Here is a 26850-nt window from a genome sequence, read left to right as displayed (position 1 = left end):
CAAGTGAGCCCTCACCCGTATTCCTGTAAGTAACCCCCAGTAAAACTCATTGGTTCACTAAGTTGGCCTTTAGTGGCATCCATACTTTTTGGTCTGTCACAGGCTCCCTATCTGGGGTGGGTAGACATGTGTGTGTTGTGTTACCCCATGAAGTTTTGCCACACATCACTGCTCAGTGATTGCTACGAGCACCTAGGAGAACCAAGGCTGCATCATCCACGCCCGGCGGAAGCAAGCTTTCTTTGGGAGATGTCCTTCATCACTGTTAATGAGTTCTCCCTTCCACCCACACTGTAAAACAGTTCACCCCAACTTTCCGCCACTCTGGAAGAGCACTTTCCATGTAGTCAGTGCCCGTTACACTCCTGCTAGGACCCTGCAGGCACGACACGCATCTCAGCATTTCTGCTAACACGGCCAGCGTGTCCGAGATCTCTCTCTCTCTACGCTTTACTGAGTCCTCACCAGAAACACATTAAAATAAATGACCACATTTCAACCAAGATAACCTTTTAAGCCAAAATTAAAAAAAAAAAAGAACAAAAAAACCCAAAACAAACCAACAACAGCAAAAAAAAAAAAACAAAAAAAAACAAAAAAACAAAAAACAAACAAAAAAAAACCAAAAACCCTTACACATAATTATTTTAAAAGTAGCAAAATAATAATAATAATAATAATAATAATAATAACCCAGACCCAAAGACTCGAGACAACACGTTTCTGTACAGTTAGAACGACAGTTCTGAAGCTCTCAAGCAGTGCACTGGATTTTACACTTTAAGTATTAAATACGATTTTATACACCCATCCACCATGGGAGCAAATGTCGTGTCCCTCCTCACTTCCCTCCTGGCCTTTCTTGTTCTCTTTTCTTCATGTTGTGCCTACACGTACATTTGTTTACGTATGCTCCTATGGGACAGGTTCTGCATATGAAGGAGAACACACCTTTTTTTCTCTCTGAGATTGCGTAACCTTGCCTAGTACATCGGCCTGTTTTCCTGAAAGTTTTGTGATTTCGTTTTTATCAGAGCTGAATAGGATTCCACCGTTTAATAAGTAGTACCTGTTAGGTTTTCTAACGGGGGATAGATGGCTGAGGTCCCTATTTAATATTTCAAAGTGGACCCTGCTGACAGGTTCTCCTAGCAGTCCCTCAGTCCCTGTTCCTGGGTCCTCCTGGCTGGCATACCCTGCCCCCTACCCTAAACTCTTCCACCCAGGGCTCGAGTGGCTTTTCTCCCAGCTGCTCTTCCCCATATAATCAACCATTTTGGTTATTTCGTCCTTTTCCTCTACTCTTTTGATACCTTTGGAACTCCTGGCTGCTGTATCTGGTTCCCCTCTCTCTCCTCTCCCTTCCCTTTCTGCTCTCCACATACAGCCCCCTGTGGTCCAGTCTGTGGACCTATGACCCAGTCTGGTCCTGACAGCTCTGGACTCTCCCAGATGTGTCTGCCCCTGGCCATGCTCTCCCACATATCTATAATGAACTTTCCCCTCCATACCTAGGGGCATTCGTGCCCTTCCTACCCTTTTTTAAATTCTTCTTTTCACTCATTAACAGATTCTATTATATGTTAATTTGTTGATGGATAACCATGTTGATTCCAACTATTTGCAATACACATGAGGTGCAAACATCTCTGTGATAAGGTATGGAGGTCCCTGGGAATATGTTCAGGACTGGAATAGCCAGGTTATATGATAGTTCAATTTTTAATTTTTTGAGAAATCTCCAAACTGATTAACACCATAGATATACTAATTAGCACCTTACCAGCAGTGGACAAAAAATTCATTTCTCTCCACATCTTCTCTAACATTTGTGTCAGATTTATTGATGATGGCCATTCTAATTAGAGTGAGGAGGTGTCTCGGAGTAGTTAATTTTCCTGATGACTAGGGATATTGAACACTTTTAAAAGTAATTTTGGCAACTTGTGAGTGTGTTAATCCATTTAGTGTTACTATAACAGAATAACACAAGCTAGGTACTTTATTTATTTAAGATTTATTTATTTATTCTATATAAGTGCACTGTAGCTGTTGTCTTCAGACACACCAGAAGAGGGCATCAGATCTCATTACAGATGGTTGTAAGCCACCATGCAGTTGCTGGGATTTGAACTCAGGACCTCTGGAAAGAGTAGCCAGTGTTCTTAATCACTGAGCCATCTCTTCAGCCCCCTAGGTAATTTATAAACAGTGATGGAATTCTCATGGTTCTGGAGCTAGAAAGTCAATACTCAGATGCTTGTGTCTGACAGGGACCTTCTACTTGCTTTGAAAAGTAGTTAAGAAATCACACAGCCAAAGGGAAGGGCCTTACTTCAACCCTGCCTCCTGAGTAATGGAATTTAAAGTATCACTCTCACACTGTTAACACTGTTGTTAAGCTTCTAACACGTTGTTCTGTCACTGTGACAAAACACTACAACTGGGGCAACTTATAAAAGAAAGTGTTTCCTTGGGCTTATGGTTTCAGAGGGTGAGAGTCCATGATGGCGGAGCAAAGACAGGAGTGGCAGCAACAACTGAGAGCTCACATTTGATCCATGAGCAAGAGAGAGACAACGGGAATGGCAGGAGTCTCTTGAAATCTCAAAGTATCATACTTCCAGCAACACTAAGGAGTGGCACTATTAGGAGGTGTGGCCTTGTGGAAGAAGTGTGTCATTGTGAGGGTGGACTTTGAGAGAGCTTCCTGCTAGCTGCCTGAGGCTGCCTGTATTTCTCCTGTTTACTTTTGGAAGAATAAGGGGAACTCTCAGCTCCTTCTCCAGTGCCACATCTAACTGGACACTGCCATGCTTACCGCATGGTGATAATGGACTGACCCTCTGAACCAGTGAGCCAGCCCCAATTAAATGCTGTTGTTTTTTTTTAAGAGTTGCTTTGGTCATGGTATCTCTTCACAGCAATGGGAACCCTAACTAAGACACTTCTTTTTTTTTTTTTTTTTTTTATTAACTTGAGTATTTCTTATATACATTTCGAGTGTTATTCCCTTTCCCAGTTTCCGGGCAAACATCCCCCTCCCCCCTCCCCTTTCTTATCGGTGTTCCCCTCCCCACCCTCCCCCCATTGTCCCCCTCCCCCCAACAGTCTAGTTCACTGGGGGTTCAGACTAAGACACTTCTTAATCCTCCACAAACAGCCACCAAGTGGGGACCAAATATTCACATACCAGAGACTTAATGTGGGACATCTAGTTCAAGCCACATTGACGCCGTATGTAGCTCTAAGATTCTCTAAGCTCCTTGCGTTAGTGCCTTTTGCTTTGTTCTAAAGAAGCACATGAAGCAGGTGAATTTTATAAAGAAGGGTGGTTCACTCCACTCTCTATTCTGGAGGTTCAAGGGTATAACGTCAGCATCAGCTCAGCTCTGGGAGAGATTGATGGTAAGCGTGCTCATGGGAGGAGGTCACACCTGACTAGGGTTTCACACTTTTTTCCCAAAAAGACACCATGGACCCCCACAACCAGAATCTACGTCTTAAAGGTCTCACCCCTACCATCATACTGAGGAGTGGGCCTTCAGTAAGCGAACTTTTGGGGTAGTCAACAATATCCACATTATCGCATCCCTCAAAGCTCTCCTAGCCTCCCACAGTATCCAACTCACGAGCTACCCACACACTCTTTAGCTCCCGTGACAGCAGCCCCTCCATCTCTCCTCCTCCCCCACCCCCACTGTGTGCCCATAACACAGTCAGCAGCATCCTTTTGTAGGGATGCTGTGCAGGGTACCAGACTTGACAGCTTAGGCTTACAGATGCTTACTCTGTGCACTTAGAACCATGGTTCTCAGCCTTCCCAATGCTGTGACCCTCACACTGTGACCCTGTAATGTAGCTCCTCATGCTGTGGTGACCCTAACCACAAAGTTATGTTGCTACTCCCTCGTAACTGTAACTTTACTAGTGTTGAGAACCATAATGTAAACATCCGTGTTTTACGATGGCCTTAGGTGAGCGCTCTGACAGAGTCCTTTGACTTTCAAAGGAAAGGGGGTTGTGACTGAGAGATTGAGAACTGCTGTCTTAGAGAAGTCTAAAGTTGAGGTTCCTGTTTGGCCTCACTCTGGAAACTTTGGGGATGGTTCTACCCGGGTCTTCCTGGTTTCTGTTGATTCCAGAATCTCCCAGTAGTCCCAGCACTCAGCCCACTATGCTACAGCCCAGCCTCTCCTTCATGCCTGTCTCAGGCTCATATAATGGGGCCTGCATCCCTCGAGGTATCCTTCCTCAGTTCCTCCTTTAGACCTTGAGCCGATGGCCTCTTCTCTGACTCTGAGGCCCCGACAGCTGCAAAGGTCCATTGTCACGGTCGTTGACTAGATGAAGAATCACCGTGGAGACACTTCTGAATGTGTCAGTGCAGGGGTTTTCAGAATAGGAAAGACCCACCCCAAATGAGGAAAACACCACCCCAAGGCCTAGGGTCGTGAACTCAATAAAAGGGAGAATGTGACCTGAGGGCCAGCGTTCATCACTGTTGCCATGACTCCCCTACTAGGACAGGTCATGGCCTCAAAACCTGTGCCAAAGCAAACCCTTCCTCTTTTCAAGTTGCCGTAGTCATGTATTTGCCACAGAAGTGAAAGAAGACGCAAATGGAACCCAAGTCCCTGGCCCTCGGCCCTGTGTAGCCTTCAGGTGAGCCCGGCTAGTGTTTTGGGAGACTCCCTCAGCAGCACTGTGAGCCCTAGCAAAGTCACAGGTCCCAAATGCTCTTCTTCCCACAGGCCCCATGAGATCCGCTAAGATCTGGGCTCCGTAATAAACATTGTCTTTTTGCCACTTTGGTGGAAGCATCCCCAAGTGTCCTAGGCCTCCCTGAAGCCCCATACCTCACAAATCACAGCCATAACCTCATCTGAGGTTCCAGGAAGACGGGGAGCAGGGGCACCATCAATACTTTGCACCCTGTATTAGCTTTTGTCCTCATCATCTTGCTTGACACCTCCCTTAACTGCATTCCTGAACCTGTATTGCAGAGTCTGCTCCTGAGAGCAGCAGGCCGCCCCTCTGTATGAGGGGAAAGGCGGAAGCTGCTTCCTGTAAAGCTCTGCAAAGACAGAGGACTCAGTCTCACACAGCCAGGGTTGCTCCCTGGATCTGGGAAGTGGGCTGCTAGGAGATGAAAAACTGTCTCCCCCAGAAATGGATGGGCTTTGCTGCTGTCAGTTTTCCAGTTGTCCTTTGGAGACAGGACTTGCTTTTCTTCAAAAGGGGCAATGGTTTACACCTTTGAGTTTTGATAAAGAAAGGGAAAACCGGGCTCTCTTTTAGATTGGAGACTCATGAAGAAGGGGTGTGTGTGTGTGTGTGTGTGTGTGTGTGTGTGTGTGTGTGTGTGTGTTTTGTTTGTATAGGTTGTCAGGGCCCTGAAAACTGAATAGGGCAGGTAAGGCCCAGGCAGGAGAGAAAGAGTCTCGTCTTTCACAGGAGTTCTGTAATCCTGGTTTGTGGATGCAAGCAATGTGAACAAGACGAGAGATTCTAACAGACATCGCTGGTCCCTGTTGGCAGCCGCTGTGTGGGGCAGGCCAGCTTCTTGTAGGAGGTCTGATTTAATAGGAAATCAATGTTCTGGTGTCTCTGCCTGAGGTGAGATCAGAAACCAACCTCCATGAGAACGTCTTCCTTCTGGATCCAAAAAGGTTTGCTCCTTGCATGGTCATAGGACCCTCCATCTTGGGTCACATGGCCCCCCTGAGCCAATCCCTGGCACTGAAGGAACAGTACTTGCTACTCCTATCCCTTTGATGGATGCAGAGTAGGGAGCCCAATTCTTAGCACACCCTTGGCTTTCCCAGCATTCAGGAGTGCAGTGACACGTTCCCAGCCCCCATCTTCCTTGAGATGTTCCTGAGACCCATTAGGACAGTCTCCTGTTGTCCCATGTCACCTGCTGGCACATCTTGCTGCAGCTGGTTAGAGATGGCAGAGTCCAATCCCGGACCAGCTTATCTTGGCTTGGCAAGTGGCAAAATAAAGCAGAGGGGGAACAAGGCTGGCGGACAGAGTGGGTGCCATCCTGAGACATCTGGGAATGCTCCTCCCCAAGGCAACATCTGGGCATGTGTTCCCTGTGACCCAGCAGGGAGAAGTCTTAGGTCCTCCAGATCCAAGGGCAAACCGATAGGTCGGGAGGTGACCCAGTGTTGTGGGACCACACCACCGGTGGCTAAGAGGCCGATTCCCTGAGGATTGCAGGAGGGTGTTAGAGCTCCTACTTGGGAACAGGCACCCACCTCAGACATCCATGGGCTGGGCAGGCCAGAGAGGCCTGGCATTAGTGGTCTGGAATGTGTAGAATGTTGGTGGGGCTGCTGAGTTCTCCAAGTCTGCCCTGATCTGGCTGCCTCCCACCTGGTCTCACCCAGACCTGTAGGTCTGGCGTCCTGACATACCCCCAGCAACCAGAGGTAGAGCTCTGATCTGGGAGAAGGAACCACGGTCTGGGTGGGTCCCCTCTCCTCCCCCACCCTCTGTCTTCTCCTCAGGAACCTCTACAATGATGGATGACCACGGGAGAAGTGTTGTGGGCGGGCAGCCATCAACTGTTGGAGGACTGCCTGACAGTGCTGACCCCACCCATGGTCAGCTGGCCTCACCCATGCCTATGAGGAACTCTGCAAGGAAGGCAGTTCCGGGTAGCCATTGAAGGATCTAGCCGTGGAATCGCCATGCATGACTACTGGCTGGATGCAGACATCTCCCTGCCCTACCGATCCCTACCTAGAGCAAAGGTAAGCACCTCCTTTCCTGGACACCCAAGGCCTGGACTAGTTGTTTAAAGGCATCGAGAGAGGTCTTGGAGTAATTGGTGCCTAATGCCAAACCCCCAAAGACTGCACAGGTGGCCGAGAGGGTTGGTAACTAGCTGTCTCTGCAGCTGACCTCTCTTCCCTGGGACTGTGTGGAGAAGCCAGTGCTCTGGGTATAGTGGGGATGGTTGCTGGGTGAGGCAGTCAGTGGGCTGAGTGCCGACCTAGCAGCTGGGTTTTGCCCTGTGTGGGACCCTTCTCTCCCTGGTTTTACACCATGTCCTATGCACTTGGATGTAGACGTCTTTTGTGATGTTGGCCTTAACTGTCGCCTAGACCGGTTTCGCAATCACCAAGACAAACACATGCAGGCCTATGAGGGTATTTCCAGAGAGGTTTAACTAGCAGGGAGGACACACTGAATAAGGGAGGCACTATCTCAGGGCTTGGGGTACTAAACTGAATGAAAAGGGAAAATGGAGCTGGGCAAGCAGCAGCATTTATCACCCTCTGCTGCCTGACTGGATGCAAGGTGACCAGCTGCCTCAAGCTCTTCGTGCCTTCTCCACCCTGAAGGGCCTTAACCCTTTGTTCTGATTTGTCAGAACAAAGAAAAAGTAACGAATACAAAAAAATGGTAATGGGAGTAGGGCTGTTGCTGTAGGAAACCTGACCATGTACTTCTGAGACCTTTGGAATGAGCCAGCAAGAAGACAGCCCTAGAGCTCTCCATGAAAATAGAGACTAATAGGCCATGCTGGTGGGAGTCTATAGAACCAGAATTCTGAGAGAAAGTGAGGAGGGCGTGCGTGGTTCATGAGGTCTCAGAGACTGGGCTACAGGCCATGTGTGATATTCTGGCAAAGAATCGAGTCTTCAACTATGCTCTGTCCATGCCCCAAAAACTTGTGAGTGAGGCTGAATTCAAAGGAGGATATTTCAAGACAGAATAGCATTCAGCCCGTGGCTCGGCCACTGTTGGCTCTTCTCAGTCCACCGTCGAAACGGGAGCGGCAAGCCATGAAGTGTGCCGCTCAGTAAGAAAGGGTGTGAGGGAGTATAGAGTTCCATGAGGCCTTGCTGGAAAAACACCTGTCGTTGTTAAAGACTTAACGCCCTTAAAGGGAAACCTCAGATCATAAACCAGGACCACAGAGAAGGTACCCTGAGCTCAAGACTCCACCTATGAAAGGCTCCCACTTGTAGGCTGCAGATCCATTCGAAAGGAGAGAGCCTGGCTGGTAAATACCACAGGGGTTTCCTTCTTGAAAACCACCTGGAGCAGCATTCCCTCTGATTCGGCCACCCTGGCACACCTGTGCCACCATAGCTCCAGTAGAAGGAGGAAGCCAGACTATGCCTGGAGCTGGAAGCAGAACTCAGTGCCGGTTGTATAGGCAGCAAGAGTTTCACAGCCCGAGAGGCTTGTACACTGTAGTCCTAGAGAGCGACTGAAGCCAGAGTACTGGGTGGTGTGGTTAGACGTGAGAGTCCATTGTGCGAAGCAGTGAAGGTAAAGCCTAGAGTTGCAACCCCAGGACTCTGGAGATGCCAGGATGGTGAGAGGTGTCTTGAGGAAAGCTTTAAATACAGAGTTGGGTGGAATGAGAAGACAGATTATGTGCTGCAGGAAGCAGAGGTGCAGGAGAGGGCCTGCCCGAGGCTGTGGGAGCCCAGAGGATGCCGCTGAAGATCAGGTGTTCATTGGCTGGGATAGAGTTTTGCTTTGGTTCAAGCTTACTTTGTTGCACCTCTGATGCTCATTTTATTCATTTTATTTGTGTCTGTGCGTGTGCATGGGCATGCATGTATGCATTCAGATGCACATAGGCACCCACAGAGGCTGAAAGAGGGCATCAGATAACCTGGAGTTGAAGTTACAGGCAACTGTGAATTCCCTGTCATGAGTGCTAGAAACTTGAACGGCGGTCCTCAGTGAGAGCAGTAACCGTTGAGCCTCTTTCCCATGTCCGAATCCTCACTTTTGAAATGGGATCACTTATCCTGTACCATTGCCTATTAGAAGTATCTAACTTGTTGCTTGTTTGTTTTTTATTTCACAAGGGCTTGCAGTTAAAAGACTGCCTGAGACCCAGGAGAGAGTCTTGCATGGATGTGTTGGGAAAAAAAATTGGGACTGTGAAGGGTTTGCAAATTTTTAGAGACGGACTAGATGCATATTGCTGTCTAAAATGAGCCTTTCTAAGGTCAGAATGTTTGAATTTAAAAGAGATGTGCCTGCGTGTCCAACTGACAAGGGGCGGACCAAGATGGTTGGTATTGTCAACCTGGCAGGTTTCACAATCACAAGAAGACAAAACGCTGGCAACGTCCTTAGAGTGTTTCTGGGAAAGTTTAATTGAGAAGAGAAAACCCACCCTGAATGTGGACAGCCACATCCCACAGCTTAGGGTCCTGGAATGAATAAAAGGGAGAGAGAGGGTGGGATGCCAGCATCCAGCCCGCCTGCATCCTGGCAGTGGACAGAATACAGACAGCTCTGCATCCAGGGTTTCCTCACCATGGTATGATCATGATCGATCACACCCTCCAGCCGTGACCCAAAGAAACACACTCTTCTGCAAGGTGCTTTCGTCTAAGATTTTTTTTTTCACAGCAACAAGAAAAGTACCTTATACACCTTTCTGCTCAGGTAGCATCAGGAGGCCCCAAGGTACAAACTGACCAGTCCATGTCCTAAGGCAGGAAGGGCAGAGGCACTCCCAGGGGGCAGGATACGCATAAGCATCCTCCTCAGGCTGACTCTTCAGAAGATGAGCAGTTGGAATCCTTGAAATTCAGGGGCCAGAACTGCTTTGAGCAGGAGGAGGAAGCAAAGGACGGCAAAAGGCGGAAGGCGTGGCCCCGTCCAGTGTGTCCGCCATGAAGTGCGCCCAGCCAAGGAAAGCCCCTCCTTTGTTGCTTGTTCTACCTGGGCCACCTTCAGCACTGTCCCCTTCGGAACTGGGTGAGGTCTTCACTAGAGTAGGAGCTAGAAGGCGCCCTACGTGTCTCTCCCGGTGTGGAGGCACTCTGCTCGCTTTGCTCAGTTTCCTTAAGGCGAAGAAGGACCATTCAGCTCAGAGGGTGAGTGCCAGGCAGAGGTGTTTGCAAGCCATTCCGAGGCAGCCCATGCCCAGTCCAGGGGGCTCTAGCATAGACTCAGCTGTGCTCTGCTCGTCTGACACCTCACCTGCACCCCATCACCTTACTTGTATCCTGTCCACCTCACCCCTGCCCCATCCACCTCACCTCTGCTCCAAAACACTTCACTTCTACCCCATCCTACCTTACCAGGACTCAAAACTGAGGCCCCCATTTCACGTGAGGCCCCACCTCGTCGGTGTGTCCCAATGTCACCTATAACTAGCACCCATTTCTGGCTCTACACCTCTTTGCCCCACCATGTAATGGCCCCTGATGCCCGCCCAGTTGTCCCCACACAGTGCTGTGCTGATGCTAGAGAGCTGGAATCCTCAAGGATCAGAGCTCCATCCTTGGTCTCTACAATTCCTACTCCCTGAGAGGCAAACAGCCCCATGACCTCTGTGACACCCCCATAGCACCCCTACACTGCTTAGTGATTCACCCACTACCTACAGCATCGGGGATGCAGAACTACTCTGTGTGGCTTGTACATTTTGCCACCTTGGTCAGCATTCCTCTACCAGCCACCTGCCTTGAGGGGAGCCCTGTAAAGAATGGGGTGGAGGGTGCCAAGGATGCACTCACTTGCAGACAGCCAGCATTTATGTGCTGATGAGCATGGCACTTGCCTAGAGAGGGGCCAGTCTGAAACCTCACAAACCTGTCACACGGGTGAGGGCCGGTTCCCCAGAGTGTCTCTGTTTGGGAATGGTGGAATAAGGAGGCCCTTGTTCCTTGCCCTTTAATGGCTCAGCAGGAATAGCAGACAAGTAATGCTTCCGGAGAGGGCAGGGTAGAAGTAGAGCCCAGAGGAGCAGTCATGGTCCAGGTCACACAGTGTACAGACAGACAAAGACCAGGTCAGGCCACAGACAGCTCTACCTTTCCCAGAGTGATGTCATACCAGGATGGACATGATCACCCCTGGACAGTGCCCACCTGGCCTCCTTGTGCCTTTGAGGGCTGGCGTCATCACTCAGCCTGCTTGGATGCCATTGGCTTTGTAGTGGCAGCTCTCCATGCTCTCACCACAGTGCTGGCGTTGGAGCCAGAAGCCCGACTCTTGTCTAAGACTTGTTGAGTGATCTTGGGCCCATTGCTACTCTTCTCTGGGCACTTGGTCCATCCTCAGTGGTCATAGGAGTCCTTCTTCACTCCTTCACTGGACGTCTAAGGTCACCCATAAAAGAACACAGGCCAAATACGGTAGTGGGAAGGACAGTAGGAGACTCTGCTCATGGGGTGTCCGTGCTTGCTGGGGTCTGGGGCTGTGAGGCCCCTGGGGTGTCCCCGGCTGTGTCCCCGCGTGAGGCAGTGCTCAGAGCTTCCAGCCAGCGCTGCTGAAGCTTTGTGGAGGGGGCACTCAGCCACCAGGTCTGTGAGCCCTGATGCAGCTTCCACACATACCCAGCCTCCAGCCCCTCCTCGGGGTCAGGCACTGTTATATTACAGCCAGAGAGTGGGATGCTATACAGCAGTTTGCCAGCCTGCAGGAGAGAGGGAGGGGGGGTCAGTCGGGCCTCCAGCGCATGCCAGTGGCTATCCAAGCAGGCCAACATGCCCAGCCCTACACAGTGCGGATTGTCACTAGAACAAGCTGCCTGACAGGTTCTCTCAGGTAGGGGCTGGGAGGAGGCTCTCTTCACTTCAACAGACCTCGCCAGAGGTCTTCCCTCTGAACCATGGCTTCCCTCAGAACCCCTGTCCCAGGGTAAGTGAGGTGAAGTAGCCCTGTGACTTAGCCACGGGAGTTGAGAGAGGAAGGCAAAGAAGGCTCAGTAGGGCCTAAATACATCTATCTGCCTAAGACGTGTGAATGAATGAAGATGTGGATGGATGAATATGTGTGGAGAGGAGGGCCCAGCCTCTGTGTCCCCCTCCATGTCTCTCTCACTCTGGCTATCTTTGCACGTTACAGGGACCCGTCTTCCATGAATGGGGAACAGGGTTATTCTAGGCATTGGGAGAAGTTGAAGCCCAGGTCACACGACGGGAGAGGGTCAAAGAAATGGTCCAGACCTGCTATGGGCATTTCAGGGCCTTGCTATGCACCTCTCTCACAGTGCATAGGCCTGGGCGTGAACAAGGACAGGGACACTTACCTGGCTGCCTGCCAGCAGGTCTAGCACCTGGGGATCTGACTCAGGGATGGCTGCCCACACCTCACTCCAGGCCGTACCATTGTCTGACAGATTCAGGGTACCGCAGAGCAGGCTGGGCCGAGGATCCACAGAGGGAGGCTTCTGGAGACAGAAAAATAGGTCAGGGGTCATCTCACCTGTAGTGATGTCTTTGTCCTCTGCGGAGGCTTGGGCTGGACCAGGGCCCATGCTTGGAAGGAGGCGACTACCACGGAGACATAGCCAAGGCCTGCATACAGGCTGGGGCCAGCTTTATAGGGTCCTAAGGGTCACTGGAGGCCAGCAGAACAGTGCATGTGGTCTCAAGTAGGGTTTGAGGCTGGGCCTTCTTCAGAGAGGAAGACCATCCCAGGTTAGGACAATGTAAACGTATCAAGGGGAGAGGGCTGGAGAGATGGCTCAGTGGTTAAGAGCACTGGTTGCTCTTCCAAAGGTCATGAGTTCGATTCCTAGCAACCACATGGTAGGTCACAACCATCTATAATTGGATCTGATGCCCTCTTCTGGTATGTCAAGAATAGTGTGGTCATATACATAAAATAAATAAATAAATCTTAAAAAACAAAGTATCAAGGGGAAGCTAGGCATAGTGATGTGTGTGTTTATAGTCTCAGCTTTTGGGAAGCTGAGACAGGAGGCTGGCCTGAGCTACATAGCAAGGAAAAAAAATATGACTATACACACACACACACACATATATATATGTGTGTATATATATATATATATGTGTGGGCTTCATATATGTGTGTGTGTGTGTGTGTGTAAATGGGTGAATATAGATGGATAGATAGATAGATAGATAGATAGATGATGGATGAAATTCAATAGCAATTACAGAAATGTTGGTCACAGGGTGAAGGAACAAAGCACATTACCGCCTTCACCACACAGACTATATACCCCCCACTCACCACATCCACATGTACACACACAAACACTTTCCACATCATACACATGTCTACATACACATCCTATAGACCCTGCTTTTCTCTTCTTACGTGCCTTAGCACTATCAACGGGAAGAACACGGTTCTGACACATCCTGCTGAAGGTGGTTTCCCCAATACCCAGTGACCCTCCATGGCCTTTTGCCACAGCCCCAGGACTCCCAGAATACACCCGAACATGGAGAGTGCAGAGTGAAGACACGTCAGAGGGTGGGGCCAGCAGGGCCGCACCATTGAGGCTACCTTAGCCTCAGTCCTTATGTCCTTGATGTCCCAGGCAGATCTAGCAGCCAGGGTGGCAGGGGCTTTGACAGTTGCTGACCCTAGCCCCCTTGGACCATCCCACAGCACCTTTGGGAGGGAGACTGACGTTAGACTCCCAGGAGATGACAGCCACATGCATGCAGTGTGGACAAAGGAGAATGTGGTTTTCCTGGAAAACAGAGGCTTCCTGTCCCTAAATGTCCCACTATTCCATAAAAGGGACTGTGTCCTTTAAGAAGGGAGACGGGGGGGGGGGGGGGCCTGGGGATTTAGCTCAGCTCCGAAAAAAAGAACAAAAAAAAAAAAAAAAAAAAAAGGGAGACGGGAGAAGCAGTAGTGGTGGAGGGGGAGCTGACCCCACATTTTTAACCCAGCACATAAACACAGACAGACACACAGACATACACATACATATACATATATATACATATACATATGTATGTATGTACACACACATACACACACACACACACACACACACACACACAGAGGGCTCTGACTGCCCTAAGATGAATGAGGTTCTTCATAGACCTCCTTCACACACACACACACACATATACACGCATACATACATACATATATACGTACACACACACACACACACACGCAGGGCTCTGCCTGCCCTAAGATGAATGAGGTCCTTCATAGACCTCCTTCACACACATACACACGCATACATACATGCATCCATACATACATACATATGTACACACACACACACACACACACACACACACACACACACACACAGAGGGCTCTGCCTGCCCTAAGTTGAAGATAGACCTCAATGCCTAGACTTGGGGCAGTTTCCTGTTTCACCTCCAGTCAGGCCCAGGATAGACCTACACATGTTTCCATCTAACTCCTAGTGCAAGTGGTTCCCAGGCTCTGCTAGTCCCTGAGATGTGTTTAGACACGCACAGGCTCCAAGCATCTTGTCCTGATTCTAGGCCTGTGGACCACACTGAGATGTCCTCTGCCTCCGACCGGCCCCAGGAGCCGGGGACACCCACCTCTGCATTCTGTTTGAGCTCGGTGGGAGTCTCAGAGCTAGGACTTGTAGGGAGCAGGGGCTCCTCCAGGAAACACTCTCTGCAGACACGGCTCTGCTTACTGTTCTCCGCCTTGAACTCAGAGCACTTCCTACAGATGACCTGCAAGGCAAGACGGTACCTTAGACCACGCATTCTGAGCAGACGAGGAGGAAAGACCTGTGCGCAGTGGACAAAGATGCTTGTCCTGGATGCTGGATACCCACCCCATCTAAGGGCAGATAGTGACTTTATTCCCCCTGAGTGTCCAGGGCCTGCTTGCCTTACCTAGACCACCCAGAGTTCAAAAGTCCTGTATGTAAGAAGAAAAGAGCACAGCTCACTTACATAAGAAGACCCATGACACTGCCATCAAGAAAATGTACATCAAAACCATGGGGGTATGGTCCAGTCAGTAAAGTTTGTTGTTCAAGCAAAAGCTGGGTGTGGTGGCCTTTACAGTCCCAGTGCCGGGAAGACAGACATGAACAGATCCTAGGAGCTCCATGGCCAGCCAGCCTAGTTGAACTGATTAGCTCTGGACTCTGTGAGACCCTTGTTCCCATCCCTCCCATTCAATGAGAGACCCTGGTGTCCACATCCCCACACCCTCTATTCCTCAGAGCTTCGTTCCCCACACCCTCTGTTCCTCAGAGCTTCGTTCCACACACCCTCTGTTCCTCAGAGCTTCGTTCCACAAGCTATCCTTTCTCTCTCCTGCCTTGGTCTTCCTTCCTTGCTCTTCCCTTCTGTCTTGGCACCTCCACGCCTCCTCTCAGCACTCTTCCCCTTCCTTTTCCCTGGTTAGTTATACACCTTTGGCTGACATTGTCAAATCACACCAGCCTTGGCTTTCTTTTGGCCAAATGAAAGGATTATTTGGTCTCAACACCTTCGAGTCTTTGAAGCATGGGCTTTTTCCTGGATGCTCATCCCTCTCTGAATGGCCTCTGATACTTCCTGACTCCATCCCATGCAGGTAGTGCCCTGAAACATGATGCTGGCCCTCTCCCCACTCCTCCACATTAGCCCGCCAGCCAGCCCGGATCTTCCCTCACTTCAACTGCAACCCAGGTTCTGAGGAAAGCAGCCCTGGAACCTCTTCCATTCTTCTTACCAGAGACCACAGACTCCAGTTGCCTCCCATGTGCTCCTACCTCAGATGCCATCACTGACACCCACTGACTATCTCCAGGAACGCCATGTTCCTCCTGGTCTTGATGTCTTCTTTAAGCCCATGCATCCAGGCTGGAGCCACAGCCTATAGGCTATCCTGTACTCTCCAAATCCCTCTGCTTCTTTATCCGGCCATGCACTCATGCTACGACCCACCCAACCACCTCTCCATCTACCACGCACTCATCCACTTATCAACCTGCCTGTCCATTATCTGTCTGTCTATCCACTGAACATCCATGTACAGCCTGGGAACTGAACTCAGGACCTCTGGAAGGGCAGTCAGTGCTCTTAACCATGGAGCCATCTCTCCAGCCATTCATCTACCATCTAGTCATCTACCATTCATCTACCATTCATCCATTGACCCACCCACCCACTCACTCAGCCACCTTCCAGACAGCAACCTACATTCATTATCCTTCCATTGACCATCCTTCTACCATGTTTCTATCCATCAATCTATCATCCCAACTATCCATTGTTTAGATATTTATCTATTCCCCATCTACTGTACACCCACCACCTGTCTATCCACCCATCCACTCATCTATTATTATTATTATTATTATTATTATTATTATTATTATTATTATTATCATCCATCCAAAGATTCATTCTTTTATCCCTCCCTTTCTCCACCCCAGCCAGCCTGGTGAGATTTTATGAAAATGTGAAATCAGAGAACACCAGTTTTTACATCCTTTGAATAAACAGCTTCAAGTAATTCTGTAAGATACATGGGTTCTCTATCTCCTCCTGCTTCAACCCCTTCCCCAGATGCAACTTTCATATTTACATCTAAAAATACCTAGACCATCAGTTTCCTCCTCAAGAATACGTTAACGTTCAATAGTAAGCCATGACTCGGTTGCTCATTTTGCAGCAAGGGCTTTGGGGTCGAGTGAGGAGGACTGGAACTGGTACACTTTGGGGACACCAGTCAGTGGTGGCCCCTTATTGCAGGATCCCATCAAACCTTCTGCACCACTGAAGCACTCTCACCACAGCCAAGCCCTCCTGCCTTCATGACACCTTACACAAGCACACAACATCACTTCTCTATCACAGGACAGAGACACTGCATCTCATGCACTCCCTGTTGGGGCACCGAGGCGAATGTTGTCAGCCTCAGAGCTGCCCAGAGATTAACTTTTGCTTCAGAGAGAGAGTTTCATGCTAAGGGCATCTGCATCCAGGGGACAGGGCCTTGGTTTAAATGTGAAATGTTTCCCACAAATGTCTCTCAAATGTGAGGACACTTGCTGGCTGGTGCTGTTTTGGGAGATTGTAGAAAGCATTGCTAGAGGAAGTGAGTTCCCAGGGTAGGACATGATGTTTGATAGCCCATCCCCACTTCCTGTTTCCTCACTGCAGACTCATCATGGCCAGGTACCCCATAGCCATGGCTTTCGTGGCTTCCGGCCACGGTGGACTGTATACCCTCAAACTGTGAGAAAAAAAATAAAGCCTTTTTTATTAAGTCGATTCCTGTCAGGTACTGGGTTGTAGCAACGAGAAAAGTAGCTAATGCCAACAGGATCTAGAGGCAGCCTTGCAGGGCTGCTGTGTGGCTCACAGAGCTCTCAAGAAGTGCAGGCCACCCTGCACCCTGCTGCCCACCCACGAGGACCTGTGAAGACTCAGTGGGTGGCCACCTGGCCCCTGTCAGATCTACTCCCTCCCTCCTGCCCATGCTCACCTCTCCACACAGCTTGCAGCGATACCTTCTCTTGGTGATGGAGTTGAAGGTCTCACCACAGCTTTTACATCCCGGCTTCTCTTTGTCGCGTCTTGTTTTAGAGGACAGCTTTCTGGACTCGATCTACAAGGAGGCAAGTGACCATCATCAGCTTTGGAGTATAAGCACAGGATAGCCCACTGTGGGCTTGAGAGCCACAGGCGTGGACGGTTAGCTAAGGATCCTGAAAGCGGCCACGCATGCCCAGAGCAAAAGTGGCCACTGCAGAGGGGAAGAGGCAGAGCTAAGGCAGCTGCACCCCTTCCTGGCCCCTTTCTTAGGGACACCCCAGTGCATCACACATCATACCGTGCAAAACGGAAGTAAGGTTAAAAGAGGTCAAGACGGCTTGGCCAGTGGCCTTATCTGGCGTGTCTGGGGAAATATCATTGTGAGGCAAAGCTGGAGGAAAGAGGTGTGGGGAGGATGCATGGATGGCATCTGCTGCCAGAGACTGGGGTGTCACTGACTGCAGCTCAGAATGATCGTGTGGCCCCTAGATCCTGAGTGTCATCCTTCACCTTGTCACATGCCTATTCTGTGTTGGACACTTGGGGACAGGCACACCACATGCATCAACATACATGTGCATCCACATGCCTGTATGGCAGCCCTGCAGAAGCATCCTAGAGGGAGTTGTGAGAAAAACAAGTCAGCTGAAGCTGTGTTCGAATTTGACCTCTTGCTGTGTCTCCTGCAGCACTGCCTTTCTCCAGTTTGCGAGTCCCTGCACCAAGAACAAAGGTGGGAGATGGCCTTGACCTCCCTCTGCACCTTGTCCTCGGGTCCATGGTCAGGGTTTTGTATGCAGTGGGTGAAGGGCAGGAATTCCAGACCTGACATGCAAAACCCTCACTCTCAAGGGCTCTGAGCCTTCCTGCATCTGGAAATGCACCCCTCACCTACCCTCAGGAACCCCCAGACCTATACAAGACTTTCTGACTGTACCCTTCTCTCGGTACTGCTGAGGGCTCCAAGTGTTCGTTGAGACAGAGAGGGTGGGAGGGTCTAGTGCAAGAAAAAATAACAGCTGAAAGAAGACAGGAGAAGGGAAGCTGCCCGTCCTCGGGTCTGCCATAGTTCTCCACCCTCTTGCCCACTTTCAGAAGTCCGTGCCCCCATTTTTCTTGTGAGGAATCTAAATGTCAAAGTGGAGGGGTTAACTGGTGACCAGATAGTCCTGACATGTGGTGGCTCTCAGGGACCTCAGGCAGAGACCCCAGTTGTTATTCCTACAGGGTAATTGAGAATGTAGGAGGCTCTAGGGGTCAGCAGGTACCATGGTGGGACATTTAGGGATGGAGGAATAGCTGAAATGAGCTGGGGTGTGGCCAAGAGCTCAGGCTCTCGGACCAATGGGGCTCAGACAAAGGGAAGGCTGCGGAGCAAAGCTCTTTAAGACTGGCTGGAGCCAGTCTCATGGATCCCCCGGGTTCTTTCATTTAGTAAGCTTCATTGGATCAGGATGGAGTTGCCCATCTTTGTGCTCAGACAGGAGCTCTACTCCCACATCGCTCCCATGATGCTGAGGTCTACTGCGGCCCATCCTCCATGGGACTTGATCTCCAACCGTGCCATCCACAAGACAAGAGGTCTGGTTGGATATGCAGGTCACAGACGATCAGGTGTTGAAGGAGTGAGGACACACATGAGCAGCAAGAGCATGCCAACGTCAACCCGGAAGCTGTGAGTTCCTCTGCGTCTCTGCTTTGGCAGGTACAGAATGGGGCCTTAGGAAGAAAATGGTGTCTCAGGGGGAGCAACTGGCTTGTGGGTGATCAGGGCCAGTGCTTTGACATGGCATCTTGGATGGGTCTGTGTTTCACTCGGAGTACATCCGGAGCTCCGGAGGGGGAATTTCAGACTCTGAGTGTGAGTGTGTGTGTGTGTGTGTGTGTGTGTGTGTGTGTAGACTTTAGTTAAGAGCAACTGGGTCTTTTACTCTTTTTTTTATTTGTTTGTTTTTTGTTTGTTTTTCCAGACAGGGTTTCTCGCATGTAGCCCTGGCTGTCTTGGAACTCATTCTGTAGACCAGGCTAGCCTCGAACTCAGAGGTTCGCCTGCCTCTGCCTCCTGAGTGCTGGGATTAAAGGCCTGTGCCACCACCACCTGGCATTGATTCAGAATGAGGAAGCCTTTGAACTGGGCAAGGGTGCTTGTAAAACTTCCTGGATGGGGTTTGGCTTCTCTTAGGAGAGAGGGGCTGGCAGAGGTTGCTCATTAGAAGATACCTAGACACAGGACACAAACCCAGTACATTGAAGGGATCTGTTTCCTCTACAGACATGCTGAGAAGCAGCCTAGGTCTGGCGCCCGTGGCCAAACACTTCGGATTAAAAAACGAAACCTTGCTTTAGAGCAGTGCGTAGGTTTCCTCTGTGCTGTGCCCCATCATGGCGCTCAGTGCAGTTCCACAGACACCTCCGAACCATTCTGAGCTCACCGAAATCTCGGCTCAGCTAAGCTCTCTCAGGGAAGGAATCCACAGGGAAGCGCGTGGCCACACTCTGCTGGGTTATCTGTTGCTATGGATCTGTTTGCTGGAGGAAGGGCTGACTCTAGCTTGGTTTGGTAGAGGAAAAAGGAAGAAAGGAAGAAGAACTGGACACTGGGCTGCTGTGGGGTGAACGCTGTGAAGCTTCAAAAGGGCTGTTTTCTAAAGCAGACACAGGGAAAGAAAGAGGGGCAGACCGGGCATCAAGTATGTCCATGGTACCCAGTGACCAGACCCTGATCAAGGCAGGCCCTGGGTGTGGTTTGAGGCCTTGACTCTGGGGTTCCCAGCTGTCTCCTCCCAATCAAAGGCGATGAAGCCAACAAGAATAGCCTGCATTAGGTCACCACAGAGCTTCCTCTACCAGAGGATAGTACGGCTAGGGTGCACGGCACTGGCTTCAGTCCAAAACCAACTCCACTTCCCTCCAGCTGCATCCTCCTAACCTTGGCACTGACCCCCACTTAGCCCCAGCTGGGAAACATCTCACATATAGGCACCTCTGCTGATGCCCTTGGGTCAGTTCTGGTACCAGGGATCCTTTAAACAGTCCCCGTCCCTGCCCCAAACCCCTGCCTGCCTGCAACTCCAGGAGCTTGAGAATTCCCTCACCAGGACCTATGGGCTCAGCACGAACAAAGAACTGTCTTTCCTGGGCCTGGATGCCTTGGCCATGAGCTGGTTACAAGCAATGCCTCCATAGGCCCATCCCAGGGCCGGGACAATTCAAGAACAGAGTCCAAGGCATCATCAGTGAAACGGTCATTGGATCCCATCCCTGGCTGAAAGATGTGGGGCTGGCTTGTTTCGGACTGTGTGTTCACAAGCCACTGAGTCTGGCTTGACCAGGTCACATGCATTCCTCTGGGAGCTCAACTGGTCTAAGGCCAGCCTCATACATCTACATTAGCAGCTCAGAAGGTTGGCACTAGGCTATGTGGTGTGAGATTGAGAGGGTCTCATCTCCCTATGGGGCTTTCTGGATGTAGACAGTGCTGACAGTGGGTCCAGAGACCGGGGCCTGGTGGAACCAGGGCAGGCCAGAACACGTCAATAGGTAGCAGGAAGCAGGCACAGGCAGGCCAGTGCAGGAAGCCACTGGGGTGTCTAGATGTTTATTTCCCTCTCGGCTGCCTGTACCACGTTTAGACTTCCTGACTTCTGGTTTCAGCAAAGCTCATCCTTACGGTGCCTGTCTGCTCTGCGGGGGGCATACAGCAGCAACATTCCCCTTGGTCTTTCCCCATCATAGCCCTGAAATGTTTCAGCTTCCCCTCAAGCCTCACAAGCATTCTCAAGGTGGCCTAACAAATGGCCATCCTGCAACCTGAACTTACACAATTGAGGGACTTGGGGAAGCTGTAGTCACAGGGAAGGGGGACAGCAATATATTCAGGTCCATCCTGACAGGCCCTGGCTCTATACTGTCTGTGCACGGGGACCAATGTCACACCAGCCCTCCTCTGTTCTCTATCTCAGGTGGCTCCACCCATAGGCTGTCACTCGATTGCTTCAAGGACCTCACCGGACTGACCTGAGCCTACGTCCTCCTCTTAATGGGAACAAAAACCCAACAGTTATAACCTAACCAAAGCCATATCCTCAGAGCTGCAGCTGTTCTAAGTCCCATTCAGGTGGCTCTTTCCCATCTCCAGTGCAAGGAGATCTGGGCTAAACATGAACAACTGAGAGACAGAGACAGAGCAGAGTCATGGGAGACAGAGACAGTGTAAAAGAGAGACATAGAGACAGAGTGAGAGACAAGAGAAAAAGAGGGGGAGGTAAAGAGCAGGCACACTGGAGGGGAGGCAGGTGAGCAGGAAAGAACACAGCACCATGCCCCATGTTAGTATCAATGGACCCAGGGAGAGGACCCCATGTCCGGGACGGGCTAGAGACACGTTCCCCGGGCGGCACCTGTGGCTTTCCCTAATTCAGTTCATCCAGGACTCAGCAAGATGCCAGGCAGTGTTACCATTCCAGGCTATAAGTGAAGCCATGGCCCAGAGTTGTCCCCATTGCTATTGCCACAGGTGCTTGTGAATGCCAAGCCCCAAAGGGATGATGTGGTTCAGGTGTGGGCACTCGATCCACAGCAAGCACAGGTATGTGCCTTGGTCTATTAGACATCCCAAATTAAAATAAAGATATGCCCCCATGTTCCCATGATCAGTGCCAGCAGACGGACACATGAACCCAGCTGCCTGGCCCTGAGAACACAGAGAGAGGAGAGAGCGAGAGAGCGAGAGAAGGCAAGAGAGGGCAAGAGAGTGAGAGAGAGACAGAGACAGAGAGAGAGCAAGAGACAGTGAGAGAGAGAGCAAGAGCGAGGGAGCGAGAGAGCAAGAGAGTAAGAGAGTGAGAGCGAGAAAGAGAGAGTGCAAGACAGCAAGAGCAGGGCTGGGGATTTAGCTCAGTGGTAGAGCGCTTACCTAGGAAGCGCAAGGCCCTGGGTTCGGTCCCCAGCTCCGAAAAAAAAGAACCAAAAAAAAAAAAAAAGACAGCAAGAGCAAGAGAGCTAGAAAGAGAGAGTGAGAGAGATAGAGAGAGAGCGAGAGAGTGAGAGCGAGAGAAGGCAAGAGAGTGAGAGACAGAGACAGAGAGAGCAAGAGACAGTGAGAGAGAGCAAGAGCGAGGGAGCAAGAGAGCGAAAGAGTGAGAGGGTGAGACAGAGAGCGCAAGACAGCGAGAGCAAGAGAGCTAGAAAGAGAGAATGAGAGAATGAGAGAGCTAGAGAGAGAGGGCAAAAGAGTGAGAGAGAGAGACAGAGAGAGAGCAAGAGACAGCAAGAGCAAGGGAGCGAGAGAGTGAGAGTGAGAGAAACAGAGAGAGCGCGCAAGACAGTGAGAGCAAGAGAGCTAGAAAGAAAGTGAGAGAGTGAGAGAGCTAGAGAGAGTGAGACAGCAAGAGAGTAAGAGAGAGCGAGAGGTGTTGGGGATTTAGCTCAGCGGTAGAGCACTTGCCTAGCAAGCGCAAGGCCTGGGTTCGGTCCCCAGCTTCGAAAAAAAAAAAGAGAGAGCGAGAGAGCGAGAGAGCGAGAGAGCGAGAGGGAGCCTCAGCAGCTTCCTGAAAACCTGCTTACCATGGGGGACGAGCCTGCCTTTACATGGCTGGCATTTAGAGCTGGCACCTCTTTACTGTACATGCTATCAAGGTGAAATTTACACACAGTGAGCTCATAAGTATTCACACTGAGATCAGATGACACATGTGGTTGTGCAATGTCCCTGTGGCTCCTGGTGGCCTCCACCTCTGACACTCAAGGCACCAGTACCTGCTCTCAGGTACTGCCTCACATCTGCACTCCCAGGCTCCAAGAACACAGGAGAGGGCAAGCCAACTCCTGGATCCTCACCCTCCAGCCTGCCTTGGTCTCATCTCCCTAAGTACCTCCTCCTGCTAATCCCTGGATGTAAGTCACTCACCCCGGGAGTACCCCCACTGCTGTCGGCTACCCCTGCAGGTTCCACAGGGCCCGCACTCAGGACCTGGAAGAGAACAGAGAACGGTGTGAAGTGGTTTCCTAGTCACGCGGCACACCCTGGGAAGCAGAAGACCTTTCCTCCACCAATCACCCTGTGCCTTGAGGGCTCCCGTATGTGAGACAACTGGTGTAATAAATGCGGGGGCTCCAGGAGCCACGCCTGGACTGAAAGCACCTGGGTGTCATAAGGTGAGGCTGACTTGGCCCACCCTAATCCGGATACTGAAAGTCACACAGAGTGGAAGGATGAGGTGGTGGTCCCTACGGATGCTGTATTCACCCTCGTCGTCTGTGAAGAGAGTCTGAGGGCTTTCTAATGCTCCATGCCCGACTGACTAACAACTGCCTGTTCTGTACCCTTGGTCTCTAAGTCATTCGACCTCAGGGAGTTTGCACGGTCCTTCCTTTGAAGAGCTCTGTTTCTCTAAAACTCAGAAAAATGGGAGCAGACCCTAAGGGATAGGCAGACCCTCTGAGGATAGGAGGCCAGACAGCTGGAGATGGGTGTGTACTGAGGAGTTAGGGTGCGACGGCTGTTCCCTCCAGATGCACCTGCTGTTTGTGATGGTGAGTGTGAGCAAAGCAGCCAGTGAAGGTGGAAACAGTGTGTGTAGCGGGGACAGTGTGTGTAGGGGGGGGACCCTAGTTTCTGTCCCAACTGTGTCTTCTCGTTGCTCTGGGATGACTCCATAGGGGATGCGAAATAAAATATCCCTACCCCTGGTGCTACAGGCAGAGGGCTTTGAACCGACACATCAGGGGTGCAGGGTCATTTGGGGAGAAAATAGAACCACAAAAGACAGCCCCTTGCTGTTCAAAGCAGAGTGTAGGAAGGGCACTGTGACCTGAGTATGTCAGTGGCGAGGCGGCCTGGGAGTGTCACCCAGCCCCTGAGCCCCAGGTTTGGTGAGGAAGAAGATAAGGTCCCTCAGTGCTCATGGCTGCCTTGCTTGGGGTACAGAGATGACAAAATAGCATGAAAGGAACGCTTCCTCTACTTGGATGCTAACCTGCAAGGCAGCAGGTCTGTTGGGTGCCATGGAGCTCAGTACAGGGCCAGCAGGGAACTGTGTGTTTGAGCAGTTTGCATCATACCCCTAGGCCTCTCTCCCTGGCCAACAGCTGACTCCTACTTCCCCCTGTCCCAGGCTGCTGACTCACAGGCTGGTCTGGAGACAGGCTGGGTTCCTCTTCCTGGGTACAGGCACCGCTGAAGGCCCTGAAGGTCTCACTCTTCTGTTTGTGCTTCTCCACGGTGGCCTGAATGACCTGGACACACAGCAAAGCCACAGGCCGTCAGCAAGCCCGGGAAGGACACTGAGAGCTCAGGGTCTAGGCGTCCACAGAGCACCCCTGGACATTTTACCCTGACTCTCTGCCCTGGATCCAACAAGACCAAAGGGACTGGGTCCAGAAAGACTATACCTAGCCCAAAGCCCCCCATGGCCCTTTCCTGTTCCTTACTCGTGGAGAAGGGACTCAAGCAAGTAAATGCATTAAGAGACTTCTGGAACCTAAAGGCATGTATGAAGACACCCATGGTCACTGCCTCCCTTGAGACATGATGACAGGCAGTGCTAGGGTTAGGGAAGAGCTCCTGGGTCGCGTGGCCCATGTGGGATGGCCGTATTGTAATAACATTAGGATGTAAGCCACACTCAGTGATGCAAGTCTGAACCTCAACCTTCGGGATACCAAGGCAGGAGGGTTGAGGGTTTGAGGCCAGTGTCGGTTCCTAGCAAAACCGTATCTCAAAAACACAAGAGCTGTCCATGTAGCCAGGCAGCAGGGAACTTGCTGAAACAGGTCCCCAGACTCTAGGTTTGACCCACAGGAAGGACAGACAGACAGCACAGACTTGAGAAGCGTCACCTGAATCCATTCTTTCTTCTCTTCTTCGGTCCTACAAAGACAAAGTCAGCATCTTAGCGGTGCATCCTTGGATACTCCCTGTGTGCCTCCCTAGCCGCTCACTGCCTTGTAACCGCAACTCCAGGCTGGAAAGGCAGTTTCAGTGTTCAGAGCACGTGTGGCCCGATTTCGGCCAGGCTCATCTTGCAGATCGAAATTGCCCTGGACCCTGGTGGGTGATTACAAAGCTGTCCCTCCATAGGTGAAACGTGACAGATTGGATTCCCCACACACAGCCAATGAGAGTTCAAGCTTAGAGGACAATGTGACCTGATAGAGCGGACATGCCACACGCTGACCAGAAATGAGACTCAGGCTGTCAGCATCGGACCCTGTGACGATTTTCCAGACAGGGTTTCTCTATGTAACCCTGTCTGTCCGTCCTGGAACTCACTTTGTAAACCAGGCTGGCCTCGAACTCAAAGAACTGCCTACCTCTGGCTCCTAAATGCTAGGATTAAAGGCGTGTGTCATCACACTTGGCTCCTGTTGATGGTGTAAGAAATTATGGTTTATTTAACTTATTTTTGTGTACGTGTATGGGTGTATGCGGCACCTACAGAGGTCAGAGGGCAACTCCCAGGAGTTGACTTTTTCTTTCTATGCTGCTGGTGCCACCAAAGGATGGCACTCAAGATACCAAGCTTGGCACCAGGTGCTTCTGCCCACTAAGCCGTCTCATTGGTGCCAGTTAATAATATGGGTAGGGGGCGTTGGGGACTTGGCTCAGTGGTAGAGCGCTTGCCTAGCAAGCGCAAGGCCCTGGGTTCGGTCCCCAGCTCCGGAAAAAAAAAATAATAATATTGGCAGGGAAATATGTAAGGTTATAGGATGAATGCTGACACACTAGCTGAAACCAGCAAGGTGAAGGACTGCTGTCCTGGTCGGGTTTTTCCCCACTGACACATGGGGGCTTCTCTAGGAAGAGGAACATTAGTTGAGGGAGAGCCTCCATCAGATTGGCCTGTAGGCACGTCTATGAGGCATTTTCTTGATAAATGACTGACGTGGCAGAAGCCAGTATGGCTGTGGGTGGGGACACTCCTTGGCAGGTAGTCCTGGGTCGCATAAGAAAGCAGGCTGAGCAAGCCATGGGAACAAGGCAGTAACGAGGTTCCACGGTTTGAGTTCCTGCCCTGACTTCCTTCAGTGTCAGATGTGACCTGGAAGTGTAATTAAAATGAACCCTTTCTCCATACGTTGATTTTAGTCCCAGTGTTTTAGCACAGCAGTAGAAACCCTAACCAAGATGCATGCCATTTGGAATAGCCCTTTGCTTGAGCATGTGCATACATGCTCATGTGTACACATGTGTGTAGAGGGCAGAAGTCAATATCGTCTGTCTTCCTCAGACAGAGGTCAATATTATGCGTCTTCTTCAATCACTATTCACCTCACTTTTTGATGCAGGACGTCTTACTGAATGGAGCTCACTAATTCTACTAGGGTGGGTGGAGGGCAAGCCACAGAGACTCTGCCTGACCACACCTCCACAACACTGGGATTTCAAATACGCACATCTGTGTCTGGCTTTCTATGTGCGTGCAGGGGATCTGAACTCAGGTCCTCATGCCACGTACCAAGTACTTTACCCACTGAGATATCGTCCCACCTTTGATTTAAACACGCACGCGCACACGCACGCGCACGCATACACGCCGAACACATTGAAAGGCTGTTGCATTCGGCGAGGGTCACAGATGTTCCTGCAGCTGCGGCTGCTGGTGCCATA

The 26850-nt window shown here is 50.7% G+C and overlaps 1 protein-coding gene and 1 long non-coding RNA gene across 6 annotated transcripts in view; one reads left to right on the top strand and one right to left on the bottom strand.

Annotated features, from left to right (window-relative positions):
• Nucleotides 1–6414: 6414 nt before the first annotated feature.
• On the top strand, nucleotides 6415–25593 carry LOC134482823 (uncharacterized). Its single transcript, XR_010059403.1, has 2 exons — nucleotides 6415–6764; nucleotides 18676–25593. It is a non-coding gene; the product is annotated as an uncharacterized LOC134482823 (long non-coding RNA).
• The window catches only part of Fgd3 (FYVE, RhoGEF and PH domain containing 3), a 62442-nt gene continuing 44708 nt past the window's right edge, over nucleotides 9117–26850 (bottom strand). For 4 of the 5 annotated variants that reach the window (XM_008771545.4, XM_008771543.4, XM_008771544.4 and 1 more), the window contains exons 12-18: nucleotides 25080–25110; nucleotides 24369–24476; nucleotides 23149–23211; nucleotides 17191–17313; nucleotides 14295–14435; nucleotides 12032–12172; nucleotides 9117–11416 (exon numbers count right to left, since the gene is read on the bottom strand). In XM_008771545.4, the coding sequence (XP_008769767.1) occupies nucleotides 11165–11416; nucleotides 12032–12172; nucleotides 14295–14435; nucleotides 17191–17313; nucleotides 23149–23211; nucleotides 24369–24476; nucleotides 25080–25110 (859 nt within the window). In that variant the 3' untranslated portion in view covers nucleotides 9117–11164. 5 annotated transcript variants of the gene reach the window in all.

This window comes from Rattus norvegicus, chromosome 17 (genome assembly GCF_036323735.1).
Source record: "Rattus norvegicus strain BN/NHsdMcwi chromosome 17, GRCr8, whole genome shotgun sequence".
NCBI classification, from domain to species: Eukaryota; Metazoa; Chordata; class Mammalia; order Rodentia; family Muridae; genus Rattus; species Rattus norvegicus.
This window is presented reverse-complemented; position numbering and strand designations above follow the sequence as displayed.